This window comes from Athalia rosae, chromosome 8 (assembly GCF_917208135.1).
Source record: "Athalia rosae chromosome 8, iyAthRosa1.1, whole genome shotgun sequence".
Taxonomy (NCBI): Eukaryota; Metazoa; Arthropoda; class Insecta; order Hymenoptera; family Athaliidae; genus Athalia; species Athalia rosae.
In genome coordinates this window covers 5,703,415-5,726,027 of record NC_064033.1, presented here as the reverse complement: position 1 = coordinate 5,726,027, position 22,613 = coordinate 5,703,415, and the positions used below count along the sequence as shown (strand labels likewise).

The 22,613-nt window shown below is 37.9% G+C and overlaps 6 protein-coding genes across 13 annotated transcripts; 3 read left to right on the top strand and 3 right to left on the bottom strand.

The window, feature by feature from the left end:
* The first annotated feature begins 55 nt into the window (after positions 1-55).
* LOC105686666 (dual specificity mitogen-activated protein kinase kinase dSOR1) lies at positions 56-7,547 on the top strand. Of its 2 annotated transcripts, none has more exons than XM_012401704.3 (8): positions 56-667; positions 750-975; positions 1,036-1,148; positions 1,241-1,352; positions 4,722-4,898; positions 5,005-5,218; positions 5,298-5,464; positions 5,567-7,547. In XM_012401704.3, the coding sequence occupies exons 1-8, from the start codon at positions 543-545 to the stop codon at positions 5,681-5,683; spliced, it is 1,251 nt and encodes a 416-aa protein (XP_012257127.1). In that variant the 5' UTR covers positions 56-542; the 3' UTR covers positions 5,684-7,547. The 2 variants fall into 2 exon arrangements, with proteins under 2 accessions (XP_012257127.1, XP_048515269.1); XM_048659312.1 differs by having other exon boundaries at positions 115-671.
* Positions 1,374-4,703, bottom strand: LOC105686665 (sodium/potassium-transporting ATPase subunit alpha-B-like). Its single transcript, XM_012401703.3, has one exon. The coding sequence runs from the start codon at positions 4,548-4,550 to the stop codon at positions 1,473-1,475; it is 3,078 nt and encodes a 1,025-aa protein (XP_012257126.3). The 5' UTR covers positions 4,551-4,703; the 3' UTR covers positions 1,374-1,472.
* A 913-nt stretch (positions 7,548-8,460) lies between the features above and the next one.
* On the bottom strand, positions 8,461-11,483 carry LOC125501989 (putative RNA-binding protein EEED8.10). The gene is made up of 7 exons (XM_048659298.1): positions 11,179-11,483; positions 10,986-11,080; positions 10,739-10,866; positions 10,380-10,666; positions 9,761-10,281; positions 9,411-9,687; positions 8,461-9,345 (listed from the first exon to the last, which is right to left on the bottom strand). The coding sequence occupies exons 1-7, from the start codon at positions 11,246-11,248 to the stop codon at positions 8,774-8,776; spliced, it is 1,950 nt and encodes a 649-aa protein (XP_048515255.1). The 5' UTR covers positions 11,249-11,483; the 3' UTR covers positions 8,461-8,773.
* A 230-nt stretch (positions 11,484-11,713) lies between these two features.
* On the top strand, positions 11,714-22,389 carry LOC105686546 (TOM1-like protein 2). 5 transcript variants are annotated; one of them, XM_012401477.3, is made up of 10 exons: positions 11,714-12,008; positions 17,774-17,943; positions 18,055-18,336; positions 18,629-18,880; positions 19,013-19,319; positions 19,530-19,659; positions 19,769-19,895; positions 20,351-20,401; positions 20,670-20,863; positions 20,938-22,389. In XM_012401477.3, exons 2-9 carry the CDS (start codon positions 17,821-17,823, stop codon positions 20,850-20,852), a joined length of 1,455 nt encoding a protein of 484 aa, XP_012256900.2. In that variant the 5' UTR covers positions 11,714-12,008; positions 17,774-17,820; the 3' UTR covers positions 20,853-20,863; positions 20,938-22,389. The 5 variants fall into 5 exon arrangements, with proteins under 5 accessions (XP_012256900.2, XP_012256899.2, XP_012256901.2 ...); XM_012401476.3 differs by lacking the exon at positions 11,714-12,008 and adding an exon at positions 16,886-17,107 and having other exon boundaries at positions 19,769-19,802; XM_012401473.3 differs by lacking the exon at positions 11,714-12,008 and adding an exon at positions 16,888-17,107.
* Positions 12,227-14,050, top strand: LOC105686548 (enoyl-CoA delta isomerase 1, mitochondrial-like). The gene is made up of 6 exons (XM_012401480.2): positions 12,227-12,631; positions 12,710-12,817; positions 12,904-13,175; positions 13,268-13,446; positions 13,521-13,642; positions 13,714-14,050. Exons 1-6 carry the CDS (start codon positions 12,616-12,618, stop codon positions 13,872-13,874), a joined length of 858 nt encoding a protein of 285 aa, XP_012256903.2. The 5' UTR covers positions 12,227-12,615; the 3' UTR covers positions 13,875-14,050.
* Positions 13,578-17,393, bottom strand: LOC105686545 (dynein regulatory complex subunit 3-like). Of its 3 annotated transcripts, none has more exons than XM_048659305.1 (11): positions 17,188-17,393; positions 16,360-16,551; positions 15,997-16,280; positions 15,739-15,911; positions 15,503-15,660; positions 15,251-15,443; positions 14,969-15,176; positions 14,546-14,800; positions 14,390-14,466; positions 14,153-14,303; positions 13,578-13,790 (listed from the first exon to the last, which is right to left on the bottom strand). In XM_048659305.1, the coding sequence occupies exons 2-10, from the start codon at positions 16,538-16,540 to the stop codon at positions 14,156-14,158; spliced, it is 1,677 nt and encodes a 558-aa protein (XP_048515262.1). In that variant the 5' UTR covers positions 16,541-16,551; positions 17,188-17,393; the 3' UTR covers positions 13,578-13,790; positions 14,153-14,155. The 3 variants fall into 3 exon arrangements, with proteins under 3 accessions (XP_048515262.1, XP_048515261.1, XP_048515263.1); XM_048659304.1 differs by lacking the exon at positions 17,188-17,393 and adding an exon at positions 16,653-16,765; XM_048659306.1 differs by lacking the exon at positions 17,188-17,393 and having other exon boundaries at positions 13,584-13,790; positions 16,388-16,521.
* Positions 22,390-22,613: the final 224 nt, after the last annotated feature.

The following is a 22,613-nucleotide window of genomic DNA, read 5'->3' as shown; positions in this document are numbered from 1 at the left end:
CTCTTCCTGTTCGATAGCGCTGTATTCGATTTCTGAATTTCAGACTTGTTAATGTCGCTGAATGTTCTCAGAAATTTATTCGTAAGGAAGAACCCGTGTAACCTTGTTTTTAATTAGCAATTCGTTTGTAATTATCGTTAAAATTTATCCCAATATTCCACGGGTGATGAGTATCGTACCCGCGGTTCATTTCTCGTCGTTTTGATCAAGTTGCTCGTCAAAGTAAAGCGGTGAAATTTCGTGTTGTAATCGTTTTTTTTTATTCCTTTTTTGTATTCCTCTAAAGAAAATAATACTTTCGGTGACAGATCTGAGTTTGACAGATAACGTTGACAATTAACAGAGGATTATTCTAGTTGAGAAATAAGTGAGAATGGTGATTCGCGGTTACTGATACCCGAACTGTACGGTATTTTTATGCCTACAAAATAATACGCCCTTAATATACTGGGATTAAATAGACAAGATACCATTCAACTGAGAGGGTGTGGATTATCAAACTCGTGAAGTGTTTCTTCAAGAATCTTTAGTACACTCCTCAAATGTCGAAGAATAAATTAAATCTCACTCTACCTCCGGGTTCCATAGAACCTGTGGCAGCAGTTTCACCGTCACCACCCGTTCCACCTTTACCAGTTTATACAGAACCTCCAGTGCCAATACCCGAGTGAGTATGTTTTCTGTTGCACGAGAGCCAATTCTTTGTACGATCTCCTTTCTTTATTTCATATTTTTGTTCAATTTTGAAGTGGTGTCATGGGGAAAATGAGTATCGACGCTCTCCAAGAAAGGTTGGAGGAACTGGAAATGGATGAAGAACAACGAAAGAGGCTGGAGAGTTTTCTTGGACAGAAAGAAAAGGTTGGAGAATTGTGTGACGAAGACTTTGAAAAGCTGGGTGAACTTGGAGCTGGAAATGGCGGCGTTGTCATGAAAGTCAGGCACAAAAAATATGGGCTCATCATGGCTAGAAAAGTATGCATTTATTTAGCATGACTGTTATTTTATGACCAGTGATTCATATCGAAATTTTAGTTAATCCATCTTGAGGTAAAGCCTGCCATCAAGAAACAAATAATACGTGAGCTAAAAGTTCTACACGAATGTAACTTTGCACATATCGTAGGCTTCTACGGTGCATTCTACAGGTATATTATAATATTAGAATCATTTAATTTCAATCGATCCCGAGACTCAACTCACTCGATGTTAATTTTGATACACTTTTTCTGACTCTTAGCGACGGTGAAATTAGCATATGCATGGAATATATGGATGGGGGATCACTGGATCTTATTTTGAAGAAAGCTGGCAGGATACCGGAATCGATATTGGGAACCATCACGGCCGCCGTAAGCAATAATTATCTAAAGTTTTACTCTCGTAATGTTTTAAGTTTTATTGATAATATTTGGCACTCTTGTATTCACATTTTTGAACGATTGTAGAAAAATTAGTCCGTTGTTAGCTAATTAGTAATAGGTTTCTTTTTCGACAAATCCTCCTGGCCATTTGCGAATGCAGAATCTCCGCAGTTCGTCGTATACCCAGAGAAATAAGGCAAACGGTAGGGAAGGCCAGTACCAAAATGGTTCCAGAGCAACTGTTTGGAATATTATTTCCGTGCCAGGGATATAGAGTAGTATTGCAGTAAGCGCTATTTCGAACAGGAACGAAAAATTCAAAAACCAATTTCCCATGCCCTGTTGAAAGATCGAATTCCGCCTAGTCTTGCAGATTATTAAATCCACCATCTGAGTCGTTACGATAGAAACAAAGTAGCCTGTCCTTGCCGTGCGCAGCAGAGCCATTCTGTCCTCGTAATTCCATTGTTGTCCAAAAGAATCTGACAAATCATTCACCGCCTTTGATTCCCATCGCTCTCTAATGCCTATCAAATCCTGCGGATAAAATCCATAGAATCCCAGTACAGTGAAATAGGTATAGAACCCTGCGAGCGATTGTATCATTCCAATCTGTCCGTAAGTCATGGATATTAAACGCTTGTTCACGAGCTTATCATACTGAGGGTTTCTTGGTGCTCGTCGCATTATATCAGATTCAGGACTTTCGTATGCCAGTGCAATTGCCGGTAGTAAATCCGTACCTATGTCGACGCAGAGAACCATTTCTATGATGAAAGGAAGCGGTATACCAAATGCTATCGTGCTTAAAAGGGGCAACATTTCGGGGACACTGGAAGTCAGGGTATAGGCTATGGATTTCTTTAAGTTGTCGAATATCAGTCTGCCTTCTTCAATTCCTGTTACAATCGAGGCAAAGTTATCGTCCATTAATATCATATCGGCTGCATTTTTTGCAACGTCTGATCCAGCAATGCCCATAGCCACACCAATATCTGCTTTTCTCAGGGCAGGTGAATCGTTTACTCCGTCTCCAGTGACAGCAACTATCTCTCCGAGGCGCTGGCAACTCTCAACAATCTGCAACTTCTGCTGCGGTGAAGTCCGAGCGAACACTATTTCCTCGTAATCTCTTATGAGTACATCCAACTGGTGCATTTCCATGTTTCTCAATTCATTTCCGGTGACGACAATCGCCACACTCTCTGAGCCTTCGAACTGAGATATCGAAATATTACGAAGCACAGCAGCTTCGTATTTCGTTTCGTGACCTTCTCCTATAATTCCAACTTTTTTAGCTATAGCCATTGCGGTAACGGGGTGATCACCCGTTACCATTATTACCTTGATGCCTGCGCTTCTGCATTTTCTCACTGCGTCTGGAACTGTCGGTCTAGGTGGATCGATCAAGCTCACTAGTCCCAGAAATCTGTAACCACCAGATGGATAATTCTGCAGCTTTGGATCACTTGTGATGAATTCGTAGTCAGGTCCGTAATTACTCTCCGGCAATTGTAAATCGCAATATGCTAAAACTCTCTCCCCTAGGTAACCCAAATCGCTACACGCTTTTCTTATCGTTGATTTCACCGCACCTGTCAGCTCGCCAGAATTTCCACTCATCTCTAGTATCGTACTGCACGATTCTATTATTACCTCCGGGGCCCCTTTCAAAATCATTACGTATCCACCTTTATCTTCCCTGTGTATCGACATCTGGTACTTAGTGGAAGAGTTGAACGGTATCTCAGCTACTTTGGGATACTGATTTCGAAACTTTTTTGTAGAATGAATGTGCTCGCAAAATTTTAGTATACCAGTCTCCGAAGCATCTCCTATAACGTTCCAGTCATCGATAGGTGAGACGATGCTATCCGACACAGAACTCATATTGAATTCTGCTCTTAAACAGAGCGTTGTACATTTAACTAATATATTGAACGCCGCTTTTTCCATTAGTAAATCTCTTTCGGCGCCCAAATTTGGATTAGTTACTATCTGATGGGTCTCATTGGCGAACCAAAGATGGGATACTGTCATCTTATTTAGCGTAAGTGTTCCCGTCTTGTCAGAACAAATTGTCGATGTTGATCCAAGAGTTTCCACAGCTTCTAGGTTCTTTACCAAACAATTTTTACTGGCCATTTTTTTTGCGGTCAAAGTTAGACTCGTCGTTACAGTAACCAGTAATACTTCTGGGACATTTGCGATCACGATACCTAATAGATAGGTGAAAGACTTGATAATATTATACCCCAATAGTAGGGCCAATATAAAAAATAAAAAGCCAAATATTATCGCAACAAAGGTGATGATGTGAACAAAGTGTCTAATTTCTTTTGCTATTGGTGTTTCAACTTTCTTCAGGTTTGTCGTTAGACTTGCCAGCCGCCCGATCATTGTGTCATCTCCGGTAGCAATAACGATACCTTTTGCTTCACCGGCGACGGCATATGATGAAAAGAATGCTACGTTATGTGATTCCAATGCATTGCGGTCTGTAGGTTTATCTGACCTAGAGACAGGTTCGCTCTCGCCCGTGATGCTAGAATTTTCAACCCTGAAACTTGAGCAGCTTATAATTCTGATATCGGCAGGAACTTTGTCGCCGAGTCTGATTTCCACCAAGTCACCCACTACGACTTCTTCTGTTGGTATTTGCAGTCTCATGCCTTCTCTGATAACCAGAGCGTAAGTGGGTACCATTTTGGCAAAGGAGTCCATCACCTTTGAATTTTTACTCTCTTGATAATATGCGAATAACCCTGAGATTATACATATCGAAACTATGATTATTCCAAACCATTGGGTGCCTTCGTCCTCAGTATCGATCGCATATAACAAAAAACACAGCATGGCACACGTCCACAATAGTCCAGCAAAGCCACCGCACATGCATTTTATAAATTTTAGATACTCGGGCGTTTCTCTGGGTGGCGATATTGCATTTGGACCATATTCTTCCAACACTTCTTCGGCTTTTTCATTAGTCAAACCAGTTTTTATATTTGTATCATACTTCTCGCAGAGTCTTTGCAGGTCTATCATATGGTCGACTGTTTCCGGTTCGTGATGTAGATCCTCTATTTCATCTTCCGTTAGTTTTTTTTTATGTATGTGCATCGTAGACTTTGTACTTGTACTCGGTACATTTGTTACCGAGAGTGCAGTCGCTCGTCGATACATTTTGGAAATATTTACTTTGTATCCTTATCTCAGTAAAATTGGTTAGCAATCACATGTCGACAGCGGTAACACTTCCATTGTTTCATGGCAATCTTCGATTTCACAATTACTTTGAATTGTGCAGAATAGAATTTGTATTCTAGGTAATAATATGTCAATATGACATTTCAGGTTCTCAAGGGATTGAGCTACTTGAGGGATAAACATGCAATCATGCACCGTGATGTCAAGCCTAGTAATATTCTAGTCAACAGTGCCGGAGAAATAAAAATTTGTGACTTTGGTGTTTCTGGTCAACTAATCGATTCAATGGCCAATTCTTTCGTCGGCACAAGAAGTTACATGTCCGTAAGTATTAAATGATGTTTTTTATCTTAACCTGAAACCATTGTCAAGTGATGATTATTGATTGCCGATACTGAAAATTGCAACAAATATTTTTCATTTTTTCCAGCCGGAGAGGCTTCAGGGTACACACTATTCGGTACAGAGTGATATTTGGTCGCTAGGACTATCTCTGGTCGAAATGGCGATTGGCATGTATCCGATCCCATCGCCTGATGCGAGAACGTTGGCTTCAATTTTTGGCTCTCGACCAAATCAGTCTCCCGCTGAGAATGCCCCTACCAACAACGTGTCGACACCAACATCACAGTCACCAGCGCACAGTGAGTGTACAAAAACCAAGAGTTGAGAAAGAGATCGACCTGTTCACGAACATATTCCTTTTATATTTTCTAATTGAAGATGCGAGTAGTCCGAGACCTATGGCGATTTTCGAATTATTGGACTATATCGTTAATGAACCACCACCGAAACTTCCAGCCGGTATTTTCAGCAACTCATTCACAGACTTTGTGGATCGTTGCCTGAAAAAAAATCCTGCGGAAAGAGCGGATTTGAAAACATTGATGGTATTTATTATTCTTGTTCGCAAGAAATGTTATGGTTAAGATAACCTCTAGGAAAAACTATGTTTATATATTCGCCATAATGTATTCTAAACAAATTTCCAGAACCACGAATGGATAAGAGAGGCAGAATTAGAGAATGTCGATATCGCTGGGTGGGTATGTCGCACAATGGATCTTCAACCAACCACTCCAACGCGCCTGGCGAACGTACAGTCCTGAATAAATGTCACTCTTACATACTTGACCACATACATCCACGTTCAGTACTCTTAAGTAGTCCTGAGTTCCTTATTATTTTAGTCAATTACGGGCAGTGGCACTTGACATTTTTTCATTATCGTTCTTTCCTTTTTACATATATATTTCCGTTCACGATCATCTCAACGTATAATTTGAATAGGAAAGACATTTTTTTTTCCTCAAAATCGACTGAAAAATGAAATAATACGCTGCAGTGCCCCAACTTTTGTGTAATTACTTATCGACAAAAGAGAAAATAACCAACGAGAGAAACGAAAGAAGAAAGAAAAAAAAAACAACACGAAGGCAAACATATTTTCTTTTTTTCTTTTAATAGTTTATTTAGTTTTTCTTTAAAAAAGTATGTAAGATAAAAATTTATAGTATAGTTTTTAGTGACGTACACTCAAAAAATGAATGCATATTACGTGTATTGAAATTAAGGCATCAGAATCGAGAAAATCAGGTATGAAAATAATGTGCCGAGGCGAATATGATAACCCATAATAATGTCTATAAATCTCTTTTTCAAAAGTAACACGGATTGCGACTCGCAACCGAACGGTAATAATTATTCTCTTTTTTTCTTTGGTTTTTTCTTTGACCACGGTCAAAGTGAAACGTGATAACGAGCGTAGAAAATTAATATCTATTGCCAACAAAATTATCCTAAGCGAAATTAACGAAAACGAAATATTAGAGAAAAAAAAAAAAATAAAAACGAACAATATTTACGCTTACCTGTTCGTACGTGTCATGATACTCTGCAAAATTCTTTCGAGACTTTGAAAAAAGTATCAACATATTTTCGGCATAGAAATGTCATTGTGTATAATCTATCATGAATAAGCCCGTAAAAATAACTAAAGAAACAAAAATATAGTTATCATTATTTTTTTTCAAATATTGGTTGAAATTAAGTGAAGAAGAAAAAAAACTTATTACACTTCCTAGATAAATGGCATTTGAGGTAGCTAGGAATATGGCCACTTCCGGTTTGGCTTAAAACTCACCGGATTTTTCAACCAATAATTTTTATATTTCCTACTAAACTATAACTGTAACTGGGTATTACATTTTTGATTTTGCTTAACAAAAGAAATAACAAAAAAAAAATAAATAAATAAATAAATAGGATTTACTCCCCGAAATCCTACGGGCACTCGATCAACGTACGCGCACATTCCGAAGTACGATTTATCAATGTGCATAATTAGTATTACCACCAAGTGATATATAACGTAGCCTAATTACCTGTTAAGCTATGTACTGCATAGAAGGAAAAAAAAATTTATTAATCAATGATAATCATTTAATAATAACTCAAAGTTCAGACTCTAAAAAGTTAGTTGTTTGACGCCAAGCGAGATTAATTGAAATTTGACGTTTGTTTCTTCTTTCTTTCATTTTTTCTTCACTCTTCCAACAAAATTTCAGTCACGTTTCGGTGAGAAAAAAAAAATAATTAATGAAACCGATTTCCTTGTATCTTTTTCTTTCTTGTTGATTTTTATTATTTGATTTTTTTTTTTGTTTGAGTAAAAAAAAAAATAGTAAAAAGTCTGAATCGGTATAACGATGTTGAAAATTCTTTATTATCATTACAAAAATCTCCATTCATTACGTCGAGCTTATCTCCTCCGTCTTTATTTTTATTTGGTATAAACTGTACGTAAAAGAAAAAAATGCAAACAAATAAAACTTTTTTCAATCGTCAATTTATACCAATGTAAATGTTGCTGACAAATCGCATAATACGATATGAAAATATCGCAACGTAGTATTTTATGGTCTATTTCTTATGAAAAGAAAAAAAAAGAGAGAAAAAAACAAAATTGAAATTGAAAATGAACAGTAAAATATATTACGTAGTTATACGTTTCCACTCGTTCTCGCTTTGCTTAGCTTGAATATTTATAAATTGCGTGTCATGTATATGCAGCATGTTTTTAGATATTTAATTAATCGTAAACTAATAACTAAAATCCACCAACGTGAACGCAAAAATATTTCGACTGAATCAAACCGCCGGGCGGAGAGAGAGAAAATTGAATTAAATATAAAAATCAAAATCAAGAAGAAAGTAAATAAACGAAAAATGCCATCGCGTCACGAGTTGTTATACATGTGTGTAATGTATATTATTATATTATTCTAATATATTCTACTGCCATCGAAGCATACCCACGCAAAAAAAAAATATCTATAAACTGTATTATATTATTATTATTACTATTATTACTATTGAAGAATGAGAAGAAGAAGGTAAAACAAAACGAAAAATATGATAAATAGGAAGAAAAAGTAATATTTATAGGAAGTTGGAATAGTGTAGACGGTGGTATATTTTTATCGATGTCTGCCGAAAATCGAAATGAATTATTATTATTATTATTATTATTATCATTATTATTATTATATTGAATTTAGATTAATACACACTGTACGCATTATATTATATATATATATAATATAATAAAAACGAAAGATCAAGTGTTACACATTCATTGTGATTTTTTTTTTCTTTCTTTCTTTTCACGTTTGAACATTTTTTTTTTTTTTTTTTTGTGTACGAATTCAGGAAATATAATATTATGAATACGCACGCATTCGTGACGCATTCTTCCAGTTCCGTTAAGAGATGTACGTATTATATTTTAAGGGAACAAAGAGAAAGAATCGAAAAAAGAAAAGAATCACCAAACATAAATACGAATCGAAATTAATGATATACTCTTGAAATAACAAAGGTTCAGTCACGTGAGCCGATCAGTATTTTATTCAGTATCTCACAATATCGAGTGATTGGATAAAAATGAGGAGAAAAAAAAATGGAAACAAAGGGATGTCTAGTAAGTATAATACTTATGAATTCAGACAGAAGGTCTGAAATTCGACGCTGCCGTGGTTTCATCAAACACTTATATCGATTCGAAGTATCGTACAAAGAATATCCATTATCACTTACACACACCTGACTGCGTGAACATCTTAGCACGTTGTATATTATAAATTAGGACATATGATATTATTGAACACTTAGCCATAAGCTTATCATCTAGAAATAAGTTACACCACCTTCCAGACGTCCATACCGCTCATAAAGTCATCCTGGTCCCACTCGGGTTCGAGATCATAATCGTCGTACTCGATGGATCCGTCGAACTGGTCGAAGAGATCGTCAGAATCTTGGTCGATGTCGTCGTCTTCGGAGGGGAAAAATCCACCGTGGTCAAAGTCTGGCCTTTTGTGAGTGTCGGATAAGTCAACGTTTACTATTTGTAACAATGGAGATATCTCCGTAAGATCCTCAGGAGTGGCGCACGTCCCACCGACTATCATCTTGAGTATCGTATTGTTTTTTCTGGCCTTTGTCTCTTTTATGGCAACTTCTAATACTTCGTTGGATATAAGATCGCAACCGGACACGTCCAGATATTCCAGCTGAGAGCAGAGCAGGATCATCGTGCTCACACCTTCGTCCTGAATGCCCGGACAACCCCGACACTCCAGATATTTCAACTGCTGCATCTGGGCAAGAGCGTCGTCGGTCACTAAACCCATGTAACTCATCACCAACTTATTTAGATGATGCAACGACCATAACGCAGCTAATCCTTCGTCCGAAACGGCGTTGCAACCTGTACACGCCAAAATAATAGTTTAGAATATCTGTCAACCTCAAATACGGACAGTTTTGACTCACCGGTGATATCGATGTGCTTGATCGGAACTCGCTGCGTAGCTAAAGCTATTAGAAATTTGTTCGTCACTACTGGATTCCATGCAACATTCAATCTCTCCAGATTACCCAGGTTTGCGAGATCAGACATTGCAGCCGTCGTTAATAGTGGAAAGTAGCCAGTGATTTCTAGGTTCCTCAAGCTGTTCCCGAGACATGAGATTGCTTGAATGGCTGTGTCATTGAGACTCACACATTTGTCGATTGCCAAGGTAGTTAGAGTGGAGAACTCCCGGATGGCCTGTTTTAAAAGTATATAAAAATAAATGCGATTTTTCATTGTTAAATTTGAAAGTATAACGTTAGAAAATTACATTGGAGAAATGACACGATGTGATTGCGTTGCACTCCACCAGATGAATTTCTTCGATCCCCTGAGCCGGTAGCCACGTCAAGCATTTTCCGTTGAGTAAAAAGTTTTGCGCTATCATCAAGTACTTTAATTTTGTATTCTTCGCAAACAATTTCAACAAGTCGTTGTCACAGGAACTTGTGCTGGCTCCTATGATCAGTTTTCTAATATCTCCACAGTTTAGAGTTAACTTCTCAACCCCGGATGAAGAAATATTTAGGGATCTAGTGTCCAAGCTTTGAAGGTTGGGACAATATTTGCCAACATTGGTTAGTGTACTTCGACGTAACGGACAATTAGACGATTGAGAAAGATCGACGTGATTTAGAAATCGACCACAGCGTAATAAAACTTTACGCAAGACCGAAGTGTTGACACCTTGAACTCCTTTCTCAGAAAAGAAGCCCCAAGTAGATAGTTTCAAGTCCAGTCTTTTCACAGCCTGCCAGGATTGTTGGCTCACAGCGTACCAGCGCTTGCATACTGCAACAATGTGAACAGGGTTAGCATTATTTGTTTCTATTAAGGAGATCGGGCGGTCGAAACTATCAATTATGAATATGTGAGAACGTAAAAGATACCTCTTTCAATTCTTACTCTGTCACTAATTGGCAGATAAAGGAACATATGCATCAGGCAGTCGTCGTTTAATTTTTGTATCGGGGAATCGTCGTCGATTAATTCCTTAGTTGGGGATGAACATGAGTCCGTAGAACCAGTTTCCATATTATTTGCTGCTTTTCCTTTTGTGATTAGTAGACTTCTTTGATTTTCAACATTATCCGGTTGATGCCACGAGTCAGCTGGCATCACCCTCAAATCTCGATTATGTAAATGTATTTCTTTGCGATTGCCGTCATGCCTGGCTCTAAGAGATGAAAAAAGAATTCTGTTACCAAAGTTGACACCGAGAAACCTGTATAAACGTGAAACAACTTACTTCATGGCGTCGTCGACTGTGCTGAATGTAACAAAAGCATAATTACTTTTTCCAGAATTTCGTTTCAAAAAGCAGCCATCGAGTTTACCATATTTTGAAAAAACGTTCTGCAGATCTTTCACAGTCGTCTGTTAAATGGTATCGAGGTAAATAATGAGTAACCACGATGTGATTGGTGCAGTCATGGGGGTATCATCTACGATAACATGTTCGAAATAGCTCCCCGATAAGTAGCTGATGTACTCACCCTTTGGGCCAGATTGCCAATGAATAATTTTCGAATTGGTACACCGTCCTCTGTAGATGACAGTGTACAGTCGTCACTGATGTCGTTGAATTCGTCTGCCAATAAAATTCGACAATTGTTATTATGTCATTGTTGATCGGATGAGTTTGGAAGGTCACGAGGTATTAATTGTTTTGAAGGTGACAAAACGCACCCTTGTACGAATGAATGTAAATCCTTTTCATCACTTCGCACACATGGCGCAATATATCATCGCAATCCATGATCTCTACTCAGCTTGCAAGATACCTGGTGGAGCGGTTATGTTCAAATATTACGCCAGTCGGTGAATTTCCTGAAGATCACGAGATGCGACTCGATTGTTACGGGGACAATTTCTTCCTATCATCGCATACTGAACAAAACCGTTGAGCTTTTTAGAATGGAAGGAAGACAAATAATGGAAGCTATGTGAAAACGATCGCTTGGTGCGACATCCAAAGTCAAACAAACAAAATATCTCAGTTTTCAAGTTTCGCGCAAGCGCATTTTTCTCAAACACCACCAGATAAATTAACGATATCTCGATTGAAGATACACGATCGATACGCTTCTACTTCGATTTGATCTATCGATGCAGTTCGAATGTGGCGGGCTTGTTCTTCCCTCCGTAACGTTGACGTCACAATCCCGACGTCGGAGTCTTCAGCAAAAATTTTTGGTCTACAGTAGGTCTTCAGACGTGGGCCCAATTTCGTCGAGCTTTTATTAAAAATTTCTGACGATCGATATTAATTCGATCGTGATTTTTAATTTTTGTGAAATTACGATGGAATTGGGCCGACGTCTGGTCCGAATAACCCCCACGATCGAGCGCGACGCTTTTCATTTTTATTAGTTTGTAGTAGACCCGATCCTCTTAGTTTTCTGTTTATTGAAAGAATAATTGTAACCAGAGGCTGTCAAGGGATGAATTGTTAAAAATCTTTCTACTGTGCAGTGTTCACGAAATTATGAGTATACCTCGATCTCCATAACTTCTGGGTGAGTAATTATTTCTATATTCACTCTTCATTTATCAAAAATTCAAAATGAAGGTGGGATTATTTATCATCAACGAACAACGGAAATTAATTCAATCCATCAAAGCGAAATCAAAAGTTTTGATATCGACTACAGACAGAGAATTCCACGAATCAACGCATTCATCTCCATTTGAATTCGTGTTCGCCATGCGCAATGTGCAGTGTACTTCACCACCGTTATGTTCTGTTGGACTTGCTGGTTAAAGGTTGGACTACCTCTACCCTTGTTATGTTAGAGGCCCAAAGTTGGCGAGACACAATCGTAATTTTATCATGCGTATAATCGTCTCATATAAATATTGATACTCGTATGCAAACGTAGGTCAAAGAGTGTGAGCCATTCTGATCCTCTTTCTTTGCTAATGGTACGATAAGTCGGAGGGTATTGTTGACGGTCGTATCAACTTTCACTCGAGTGGTTTTTTTTCACACAAAAGCACTCGTTCTGCTGTTGTGAACTTTGATACGAAGATTAGTTTAATCCGGTTGATTTGGGACTTACATAAGCAGTGAGACGAATAAAAAGGTGAAGAATTCCACTGGTTTTACCAAAGACCAACTTCAACATGTCGAGATCTCTAGGTAAGTACTGGTATATTAATACCGATGAATAACATTGAGAGAAATTAAAAGCCTCGATAAAATTTATTTTTCGTCCAGCGATGGGTGTCTTGGGAAAACAAATTGTTAAGGGCATAGCAGCTCCGTTGCTACGAAACTACACGTCTGCTACAAAACTAGTCGATATTGTAGTGAATGATAAGACAGGTGAGGTGAACAATTGCATTTTTATGACTAATGGCCTGTAAACATAGAACTTCTTTTCACTTGCTTGCACTGAAACTGTCTGACAGGTATCGCCACGGTGTCGATGAACAAGGCTCCAGTGAACAGTCTGAATTTGGAATTAATTACCGAATTAAATTACAGCATTCGAGAACTAGAAAAAAGTAAATGCCGGGGTGTGATACTCACCTCCTCGCTACCCTCGATATTTTCAGCTGGATTAGATATTATGGAAATGCACAAACCAGATATAAAACGAGCGGAAACTTTTTGGCGGACGTTACAAGACCTTTGGCTCACTTTATACGGTACTGGACTCCCTACCGCAGCTGCGATCAACGTGCGTTCATGCCAATTAGAAACTGAGAACGTGTTGAAAATATTATCCAGTAATATTCGTGTCGCAACTGAACTATTTCACATAAATCATAGGGTGCAAGTCCCGCCGGTGGCTGTCTTCTTGCCTTGTCTTGCGAGTACCGAACATTTGTTGAAGGAAAGCATACAATAGGATTGAACGAAACAAAGCTTGGGATTGTTGCTCCGAAATGGTTCCAAGACACGATCATCAACACCATCGGTCATCGTTGGGCGGAAATCTCCCTTTTGCAGTAATAATTATTTTCATGTAATCTTCAACTTCAATAATGATCGCATAACATAAACTTTAACAACTGTTCGATAGAGGTGCTCTTTACTCACCGGAAGACGCTCTTAAAATCGGTCTGGTCGATGAATTAGCCAAGGACAAAGCCGATGCAATTGTCAGTTGTGAAAAGTACATCGGATCCTTTGCTAGAGTAGCACGTAAGCATCGTGAGGCAAACTAGGTATATTTTTACTCTGAATTTCATTACTGAAAAAATTTCGCTCCGCAGCTGATGCCCGAACTGTGACAAAAAGGGTGGTGCGAGAGGCAGCCCTGAATTGGCTTGAGAAGAATCGGGACCAGGACCTAAAAACATTCATCGGTTTCTTAGAACAACCGAAAGTACAAAAGAACCTGGACTTGTACATCCAGTCGTTGAAAAAGAAGTGAAATTATTAAAAGGTATAAATCGTATACACATATAAATATAATCAAATAGGCTTCCTACGGAATTGAAGGTAATATGAAGTAATTGTAAGTGTTGAATCGGATAATATTTTCTTACCAGATTCTTAATATCGCATTTGTACAATGTCAATAATAAAAAATATCACAAAACCTGCCAATACTCGATCTACTTTTATCCAGTCACGCCTGAACTCGGGTGCAGTATGATCGATGAATGAATAATGAAAGAATTTCATGTAAATTTATTCTAGCGTGCTCACAAATTACGTTTCCAGTACCGCGGCGACGTCGGTATCCTCAACTTTTCCATACAAAGGTTGTTGTAATTGCAACGCGATGAATTCTTCACGCTGACACTCGAGAAAATGCGATATTTCCAACACCTTCTGGCGATTTCTGTTACTCTCGTCCCTAAAAGTAGAAGTGAAGATCGAAAAAACTGTATTATCTCAAAAAAAAATAGATTGCACTTCCGCGTCACATTTTACGATACTCACTCTACCAGCTTTACGATTTTTTCTTCCAACCAAGTGTTGAGTCGGCTTATGAAACGATCCTCACGTCCGTCGATTACCTTGGTACAAAATAAAAGAGAATAAATAGTCGATTTTTCGAAGTGTAAATATTTTTTTAGCTCTATATATTCAGCACACCTGTAGATGTAAATCGTGAGACGCAGCCAGATTGTTGCTCAATATATCCTTGTCGCCAATTATTTCTATCAGACTGGGGGACATTTTGCTGTCGTCGGTTCCTTGGTTCGCATTCATGACGACGGTAGCTATTCCAGCAATATTATCCATGTAATCAGCCTCGAGGCTTCTCATTAAAGAAAATGTATTTTGAGCCGCTTCTAGGAACGAGCCGACCATATCTGTCATGCGATGTTTGAACACTTCGTTTACATCCTGCAAAAAGAGTTGAATGGGTTCAGGGCAATCGCAGCTAATTACATTATTTAATATCGCTCACTGATTAGTTCAAATATTATTGGTTGTATGCAAATATTATGGATAGTATCTCAACAGCTGCAGCAGTGTCAATAATTTAGCAGCGCTAAATTAGCCAATACACACCTCCATCTGTTCGTGGAGAATAACTTCTTTGTGCATAAGTTTTGTCCAAGTCCTGGCTACCAATTCGCTAAAGTCTTCGGAGAGCTTTCGAGCCTTCTCTAATTTCTCATTGAGCACTTCTGTTTCCAACTCCTCTGTTATCGACTGCATCAGTTCTTTTACATCTGCTAATATTTCGGCTTTTCTGTCCATTATTTCATCCATCATACTGCATTCCAAATGTTGAGGGGATATGAAATTGTGGTAAGTCAATTTTGTAAAAACTTCTCCTTAGCAACTCACATTTGAGATTCCTTTTGAATATCATCTTCCCCTTTAGTGACCAAATCTTCAAACATTTTTATTTCCTTAGACCTTCGAATTTGTTCGGCAAGTCCCAGCTCGTATAAATCTTTGCTAAGTTCCATGAATTTCACTTTGTATTCGGCGTAAGCGGATCGTGCATCTTCGCTGAGCGTGAGGAGGTCGTTGCCCTCTGTAACGAATGATTTTGCTCTAGAGAAAGAATCGACAGTTTTTTTTTCTGTCGCTTACCTTTGTCTCGTTCAAACATTTTGTTGAACAAATAATCTCCGTCAAGATATTCAACGTAAGATATGGAGAGCAGTGCGACATTTGCCTCGAACGCTGCTCGTCTATCTAAATCTTCTTGTTCCTTCGCTTCGATTTCCAACAAATTACTAATGGCTCGGCTAGAGTGGGAGCAATGGAACATCGATTAGAAAAACTTTTTGTAAATTTATCCTCAAATTAAATATGATTGAAATTACTAATGTTTATCTGTTGCAGCTTGTCGTTCTTCTGCAGTTATCATTTTATATTGAAGGTAAACCAATTGCGGTAGGAATGCCAACAAGTAGTCCAAATATCCTTCCTGAGTCAGGCAAGGGTTTCCAGCTATGTTTAAGCTCCGCAGTTTTTTCAACTTTCTCAAGTACATTACCTGTATTGATGTCCAGTTCTTGTTAATATTGCTTTATGTACATCATGTTGAATTGAGATATAAAATGATAGTAATGATGAATTACATGCTCCCAATCATTGATATGGTTATTGCCGATGCTGAAGATGGTGAGATTACTCAGATCGTCGATACCCTCAATGACAGTTATCTGATTTTCATACAACAATAGAATCTCCAAACATTTTAGGTGATTCAAATTCTCCATGGCTTCTATTTGGTTGAATGACAGATCCAACTCTTTCAAGTTTACCAAAACATCCAAGTTCTCTATTTTTTCTATTCTATTATTGCTCAGTTTCAATTTAACTAAATTCTTCATTAACCATAGATGATCGATGTTCAGTATATCTACAAAAAGAAAATTGAATCATGCTTTTGGACAATGGAAAATGAGAACAGATTCTAGCGGCTGCATCGAAGATCTTACTAAGAAATTCAATTCTAATTTCTGTTACTTCGTCAAGGTTGATTCCATCTTCTACGAATAATCTACCAGCTTCCTTCTTCGGTCCTTGATCAATTATTAGAGCAACCAGCATTTTTTGATCTATAACACCAGGCTCTGCGGATTCTTGCAGTATCGTCGGTTCCTCACTATCGTTGACCATTTTTTATGTTCCTGCAGCAGTAAAGCGTACTTTAATGTTATCTAAAAGTGGAGTCAAGCCAAGATTCGTATTTACTCGTTTCCATAGAAACGATAACTGAATTTTGTACGACATTGAATTTTCTCTCCATATTTATGTAGCAAAGGCATTTGAATGCGCGCGTAGTTCCAAAATATTTGACGTAGTATTTCTCGTTATGAGTTTTTTTGTTCTTTTTCGCTGTCGCCATTTCGACGACGAGCCAATCGCGAGCTATATTAAAATAGCACGTCACGGAAAATGGAACCAATGGTCGGGGAGAAATAACATGATTTGACGTTTAGCCGCACTCCGGACTCCGCAGTGTCATATGATTATCAGGTTTTCGTGGTTCTTCCTTAGAGTCAATGTAAAAATTTGATGAAATATTGATCAAAAACAATTCACCGATTAATCCACAACCAGTAACTGACAAGCCAGTGAAGCGAGAGGTAGTGTCAAGCTGTAACAGTGAAAACCGGAGGATAAATATGTCTTTTTTCGGTGTCAATGTGAATCCATTTTCGACGCCAGTTGGTCAGAGAATAGGTGAGGTTCATATTTCGCCATATATGCAGACTGTCTTAATTGTTACGGACGTGAGCGTTTTTAAATACTTGTCAGCTTACCGCCGCATATCGACGAATTACGTGAACGTTCAATACCGTATAGTATTCTCATAGCGAGTTTTTTAAGGCTTTTGTTTTATTGATTATTTTCTATCCAGTGCATCGGATTGTTGTAGCACTCGTTTTTTCTATTCCAAAACCTAACATCTTTTTGGGTTCGTTACTAACGAGCCTCACTAATTGTCTTAATTATCATAAGCAGTAGCGGAACGTTTAATTAGCCGGATCATGCATCATCCATGTTGTCTGACAGCGAGTCTGAGACCGTTGTCTTCTGGTTATCACTGAGCCAGGAAATCATTGTTGTGGCAAATCGTCTTTGACGATAGTACATTGTTAGTCATCAAATATACATATAACTTGGAATACAATTAAGTTACGTAATCATCTGTTCGCAAATGGACACTCACACGTGTATCTAATTGACTCCAAAGAAGATCTTGTTAACAGTTTTAATTTCTATTTTTAGGCTACTATGTACTAACTAAATCTCTACTGTTTCAAGTCCAAATGACAACTAAAATCCCCGTTGACATTAACGTCGCTGTTTGACAATTGAAATTTTATTCTTATTCTACATTTGTAGAACAAGCCACAGATGGAAGTCTGCCGAGTGAGAATTGGGCGCTTAATATGGAAATTTGCGACATCATCAACGAAACAGAAGATGGACCTCGAGACGCTGTTAAAGCTATTAGACGGAGGCTGAATCAGGCAGCCGGCAAAAACTATACCATCGTTATGTATACACTTACCGTGAGTAAATACATCTCAATTTGCGATACTACTGTTGAGATGAATGTAATTTCAAAATGAAAAAACTAGAATGTCTTAACAACACCGCATTGTAATTTATGAAATCTCCAGGTCCTAGAAACGTGTGTTAAAAATTGCGGCAAATGTTTCCATGCACTGACTTGTTCAAGAGAGTTTGTTCAGGAGCTGGTTAAATTAATTGGTCCAAAGAATGAGCCTCCTACAGCCGTTCAAGAGAAAGTTTTAAGTCTCATCCAAGCTTGGGCCGAAACTTTTCGACATCAACCTCATACTCAAGGAGTTGTGCAAGTCTATCAAGAGCTTAAACAAAAGGGAATAGAGTTCCCTATGACCGACCTCGACGCCATGGCCCCAATAATTACACCGCAACGGGTAAATAGAACAAATTTGGATTGATCCATTCGATATCTCTGAATCTTTCTTTGAAGAGGAAATATCATCAACTCATCTCGCAAGCTCAGACAATGCTTTTATGACATCTGATAAGTTGTTTACCAAGTTTCCTGGATCATTCATTGATCGCAGACATCTATTTTTATTTTTATAATCTTACGTTGAATCTGATAAGGACTCACAGATAAAGTCGTAATGTGTTCTTTTGTTTAAACTTCATTTCTCCGTCTTTGTGTCGACTGTACATTAACGACATAAAATCACATGACAGAGCGTATCGGGAAGCGAACCAACTGCAGCATCGGCAGTTCCTCCGGTAAGCGAACAACCACCTCCGTTGTTGGCGACACAAGGACTCAGTGCGCCGGCTCAGCTCACCGAACCTCAACTAGCCAAACTACAGAGCGAGTTGGATGTTGTTCAAGGCAATATGCGTGTCCTTGCCGAGATGCTGACTCATCTAACTAATCCTAATCAAACGGCCAATCAGCAACCAGATCCAGCTGACTTGGAACTACTTACGGTACAACTATAATTATTTCTGTCATTTTTATGTTCGGTTCAGCAAAGGTTCCAGTTATCCTGCCGATGAGCGTTACATCGATTTCTGCAGTCATAGTCGATGATTTTTATTTATCGTTCTTCTAAATTCCAGGAGCTACATTCCACGTGTAAAGCGATGCAAGAGCGAGTTGTCGAATTAATCGGTAAGCTCTCGCATGATGAAATGACAGCTGAATTGCTTCGAGTTAACGATGAACTTAACAACTTGTTTCTGCGCTATACACGATACACAAAAAATAAGGCAACACCTGCCAGTACCATACTGGCACAGACTATCGGCCAACCACCAAATATTGCTCGTGTTAATGCCGATCCTCTGCTAAACAAACGCGAAGCTGAATCACTAATCGACTTATCAGATGGAACGGATGCCCTGGAAAGAGAATTGGCGAGCATCAGTAAGTTTAAAAAATGACTAAACCGTATTTTTACGAAACTAACCCCTTTGTTGGGAAATTCTTTGACAGATTGTAACCTTTCTTCCCATAATTGTTCAAAAATCGCGTAGCCCCCTTGATATTTTAAGCGTAAAAGAACGCTTGGATATTCCTAAACTTTTGATAGCGAAGTTTACTAATAAAACCGTCATCTGTTTCATCCATAACCAGGTATGTTGGGTGACGGGATCAAAGAGAGTGAAGTACGGAAAGAAAAACCAAAGGAAAGAGAAGGTGATCACGACGAATTCGATATGTTTGCACAGTCTCGCAATGCTACTTATGAAACGACCAAAAACAGGTATCGAAATAGCTGCATGCTTTTTTATTTGGCGGGCATACTTACGAGTTGCCTGACATTTTATAAACGATCACTGCCCCGGCTTATTAAATTTCCGTCATTTTTACAGTGGGAGCAGATACGAGGATAATGCGGAACAGCAGGTGAGCGGAGGAAGTTTGAGCTCGGCAATCCTTAACCGAAATAACCCTAACCATCCTACACAGACCACGACCACCGTCGCTCCTACAACAGCTGTACGTCATAATTACCTGCTTATGCGTTAAATAATGCGTTAAATATTGCATCAGTTTTTCCCGCTTAATATCCACTAAATTATTATTTTAATTCCAGGTAATAGACCGATAGAAACCCAATAATTTTGCCACGTTACGCTGCTGCTGCTAATTGCATGGTTTTTTTTTTTCTTCCCACAGGAACACTCTTCAGATTTAGATATCTTACCAGGTGTATAGGTAGCTCTATTTTCTTCGTGCCTGCCGTTGTGATCTTTTTTTTTTTTTTTGTATATGTATATTTTGTTATCCGTGTTTCAAGTCAAGTGCGATCGTCGATGATGAGAAAATTATTTTTTCATTGGGGTGGTAGACCACGTCACGTTTTCGATCGTTCTCAGCGTTATTTGTGATTATTTTTACCGCTTGCCTTTGTATTTCGTTTCGCTGAATGTTTGTTTTCTTCTGTTGCTCAGCTAAACCAAGAGTCTGAATTCAACGAAATGGCTGCTTGGCTGGATCGGACGGTGAGTGGGCCGTGCATTTTTTTATCGTCATCCTTTTCTTTCCATTCTTTTGCACTTCGTGCCATCCATTCTGCGGTCCTTCCGCCCTCACGTCGCATATTGTGTTTTAGCATTGTTGAAAAATCTGTCTGAAAAAAGTTGTCTATCCAATTTTTTCCTTCTTTCACGTACGTTTTTATCAACTCTACTAGTCCGTCCGCAAAAATTCTGCGCTTTACCGCGCCCGGTATTTTCATTATTTTCTTTTCTCTCAATCTTGAAATTGCAGCCGGGCGCCCAGGGCGACCAGGAATCGTTGACGTCCTTCGAATTTGAGAGATTTTTAGCCGAGCGTGCAGCAGCAGCCGAGGCCCTGCCCACCCTTCCTTCTACCACGACGACGACAACGACCAACACCACGTCGCAGCGTCAGATAAATAAAGATCAAGACAAGTCCCTGTTTGCTCTCTAGGCAAGCTAGAGGTAATCGGATAATTCGGTGTGTAATGTTATTTGTATTTTTTACCATAACGACGCCCCGATTATTCTGCCTTCAGGGATCTTCGTTCAGCCCAGCGAGAGAGACTGCTTCATGCTTCTACGTACTTACGTCAATAAATAACGGTTTGATTCCCTAACTACGATTACGTTAAAACAAGTATATCTTTTTTTTCAATTATTAAATTATTATTAATAATCAAACGTAAGACTACGAAAGAAAAAAAAAACGGAAAAAATTTGAAAAAAAAAGGAAAAAAAACAATACACCACACACTTGATTGGCAAGCACCGCATAGGATACACTCAAGTTGGAAAAAGAGAAAACTAATTTATAGAAATATTATATATATAGGTATATATTTATGGTTATTATTAATATTATTATTTTGAACTATGAATTTTTGGCATATGTATAAATACGTATATATCTATATATACAGATATAGATAGATATATATATATTGACAGAAGTCATTGGAAAAATGATCTATTGAACATAAGAATCTTATTGAAGAGAACTAGGTATAGTGTGTAAATGGTTGACGGCTTCTGGTTTCAATTTATCGATAATGTTAGAATACAATTTTTTACTTGCATAAAAAATTTCACCCAAGATCCCCTACTTCCGGTACCATTTCAAACGCGAAGCAAGAGCGTGAAGAAAACAATTATTTTTTTCTCTTCTTTTCATTATATTATTAGAAATCATGTTATGTGAAATTTTATCGCTTATCAAGGGATAGTATTAATTTAGATTTATGAGAGAAAAAGTTAAAGAGAATAGAAGAAGATTGTCTCAAATGGTGGAAAATTTTTTTCTCTGGTTACATCGTTTGCTTTGAGATATTCATAATCAATCAACTGGTTTTTGGCACTTTTCTTGAGTATTTCTTTTTCATTGACGATGATTATTATTATTTTTGTCCTTTCGGTTGTGTCAAAATTGTTTTTTTTTTTCTAGAATTTCGGATCCAACGAGAAATTTAAGTTTTATTCAGTAACTCAAAATTAGGTTGATGAGTTTGTTGTCCTAATACACCCATACTCGCAAGCCTGTCAACTTCATCTGAGAAATTAGATCTGTTGTGATTAAGTTAAAAAGAAAAAGACATTATCGTGGGATTATCACTTTATTTTACGTTCTCAGTGACCGACTCCTGTTGGTAATACCTTGATTGCGTGATGTTGCGATTGTTCGTACAAAATAGAAAATAATTGTACATGAATGAGTTTAATTTGAATGCATCTGCGTGAATATTATGTTTTATTGTTGAAAGAGACGTCCGAATAGATTCGGATGGGGTATTATTACTTGTAATCAAAATTGGGAATGGATGAATTCAAGTTCTTTTTTTGTTAAAAAATGACTCGACGGAACAGGTTTTAAAAGATAAAGTGCTAAATTCTCATTAAATATAATTCGATGATTTATCTGTATTAATTATTATCCGATTGCTATTAACTAAATGTATCTGAGCGATTTGTAATAATAAAATATTCACTGATTATACGTATACTTTTATTGTGCGGGTAGATGTGAACTACAAATGAAATCTGAAATAAATACTTTTGATTTTTTATTCTCTCTGTTCGAATAACGAACATAATACGTATGTAATTTTCTTCTGTTTTAGAAAAACTCCAGAAAATGGGCGCCAGAAAGAAGGAAAAACATTTCAATTATTCAATAATGCACAATTAGTTTCGATAATTTCAAATTAGGCGTAGGCCG

Coding starts and splice junctions, on each gene's coding strand:
- LOC105686666 (XM_012401704.3), top strand. CDS start 543: ATGTCGAAGAATAAATTAAATCTCACTCTACCTCCGGGTTCCATAGAA. Junction 1,353..4,721: donor TGGGAACCATCACGGCCGCC/GTAAGCAATAAT, acceptor ATGACATTTCAG/GTTCTCAAGGGATTGAGCTA. Junction 4,899..5,004: donor GCACAAGAAGTTACATGTCC/GTAAGTATTAAA, acceptor CATTTTTTCCAG/CCGGAGAGGCTTCAGGGTAC.
- LOC105686548 (XM_012401480.2), top strand. Junction 12,818..12,903: donor TGTAGTGAATGATAAGACAG/GTGAGGTGAACA, acceptor ACTGTCTGACAG/GTATCGCCACGGTGTCGATG. Junction 13,176..13,267: donor CTACCGCAGCTGCGATCAAC/GTGCGTTCATGC, acceptor CATAAATCATAG/GGTGCAAGTCCCGCCGGTGG.
- LOC105686545 (XM_048659305.1), bottom strand. CDS start 16,540: ATGGTCAACGATAGTGAGGAACCGACGATACTGCAAGAATCCGCAGAG. Junction 15,444..15,502: donor AATGTTTGAACGAGACAAAG/GTAAGCGACAGA, acceptor CATTCGTTACAG/AGGGCAACGACCTCCTCACG. Junction 14,801..14,968: donor TTCTCCACGAACAGATGGAG/GTGTGTATTGGC, acceptor CTCTTTTTGCAG/GATGTAAACGAAGTGTTCAA.
- LOC125501989 (XM_048659298.1), bottom strand. CDS start 11,248: ATGGATTGCGATGATATATTGCGCCATGTGTGCGAAGTGATGAAAAGG. Junction 9,688..9,760: donor CATCGTGTCATTTCTCCAAT/GTAATTTTCTAA, acceptor CTTTTAAAACAG/GCCATCCGGGAGTTCTCCAC. Junction 9,346..9,410: donor CAAGCACATCGATATCACCG/GTGAGTCAAAAC, acceptor TGGCGTGTACAG/GTTGCAACGCCGTTTCGGAC.
- LOC105686665 (XM_012401703.3), bottom strand. CDS start 4,550: ATGTATCGACGAGCGACTGCACTCTCGGTAACAAATGTACCGAGTACA.
- LOC105686546 (XM_012401473.3), top strand. CDS start 17,050: ATGTCTTTTTTCGGTGTCAATGTGAATCCATTTTCGACGCCAGTTGGT. Junction 17,944..18,054: donor TCGTTATGTATACACTTACC/GTGAGTAAATAC, acceptor TGAAATCTCCAG/GTCCTAGAAACGTGTGTTAA. Junction 18,881..19,012: donor CTGACTTGGAACTACTTACG/GTACAACTATAA, acceptor TCTAAATTCCAG/GAGCTACATTCCACGTGTAA.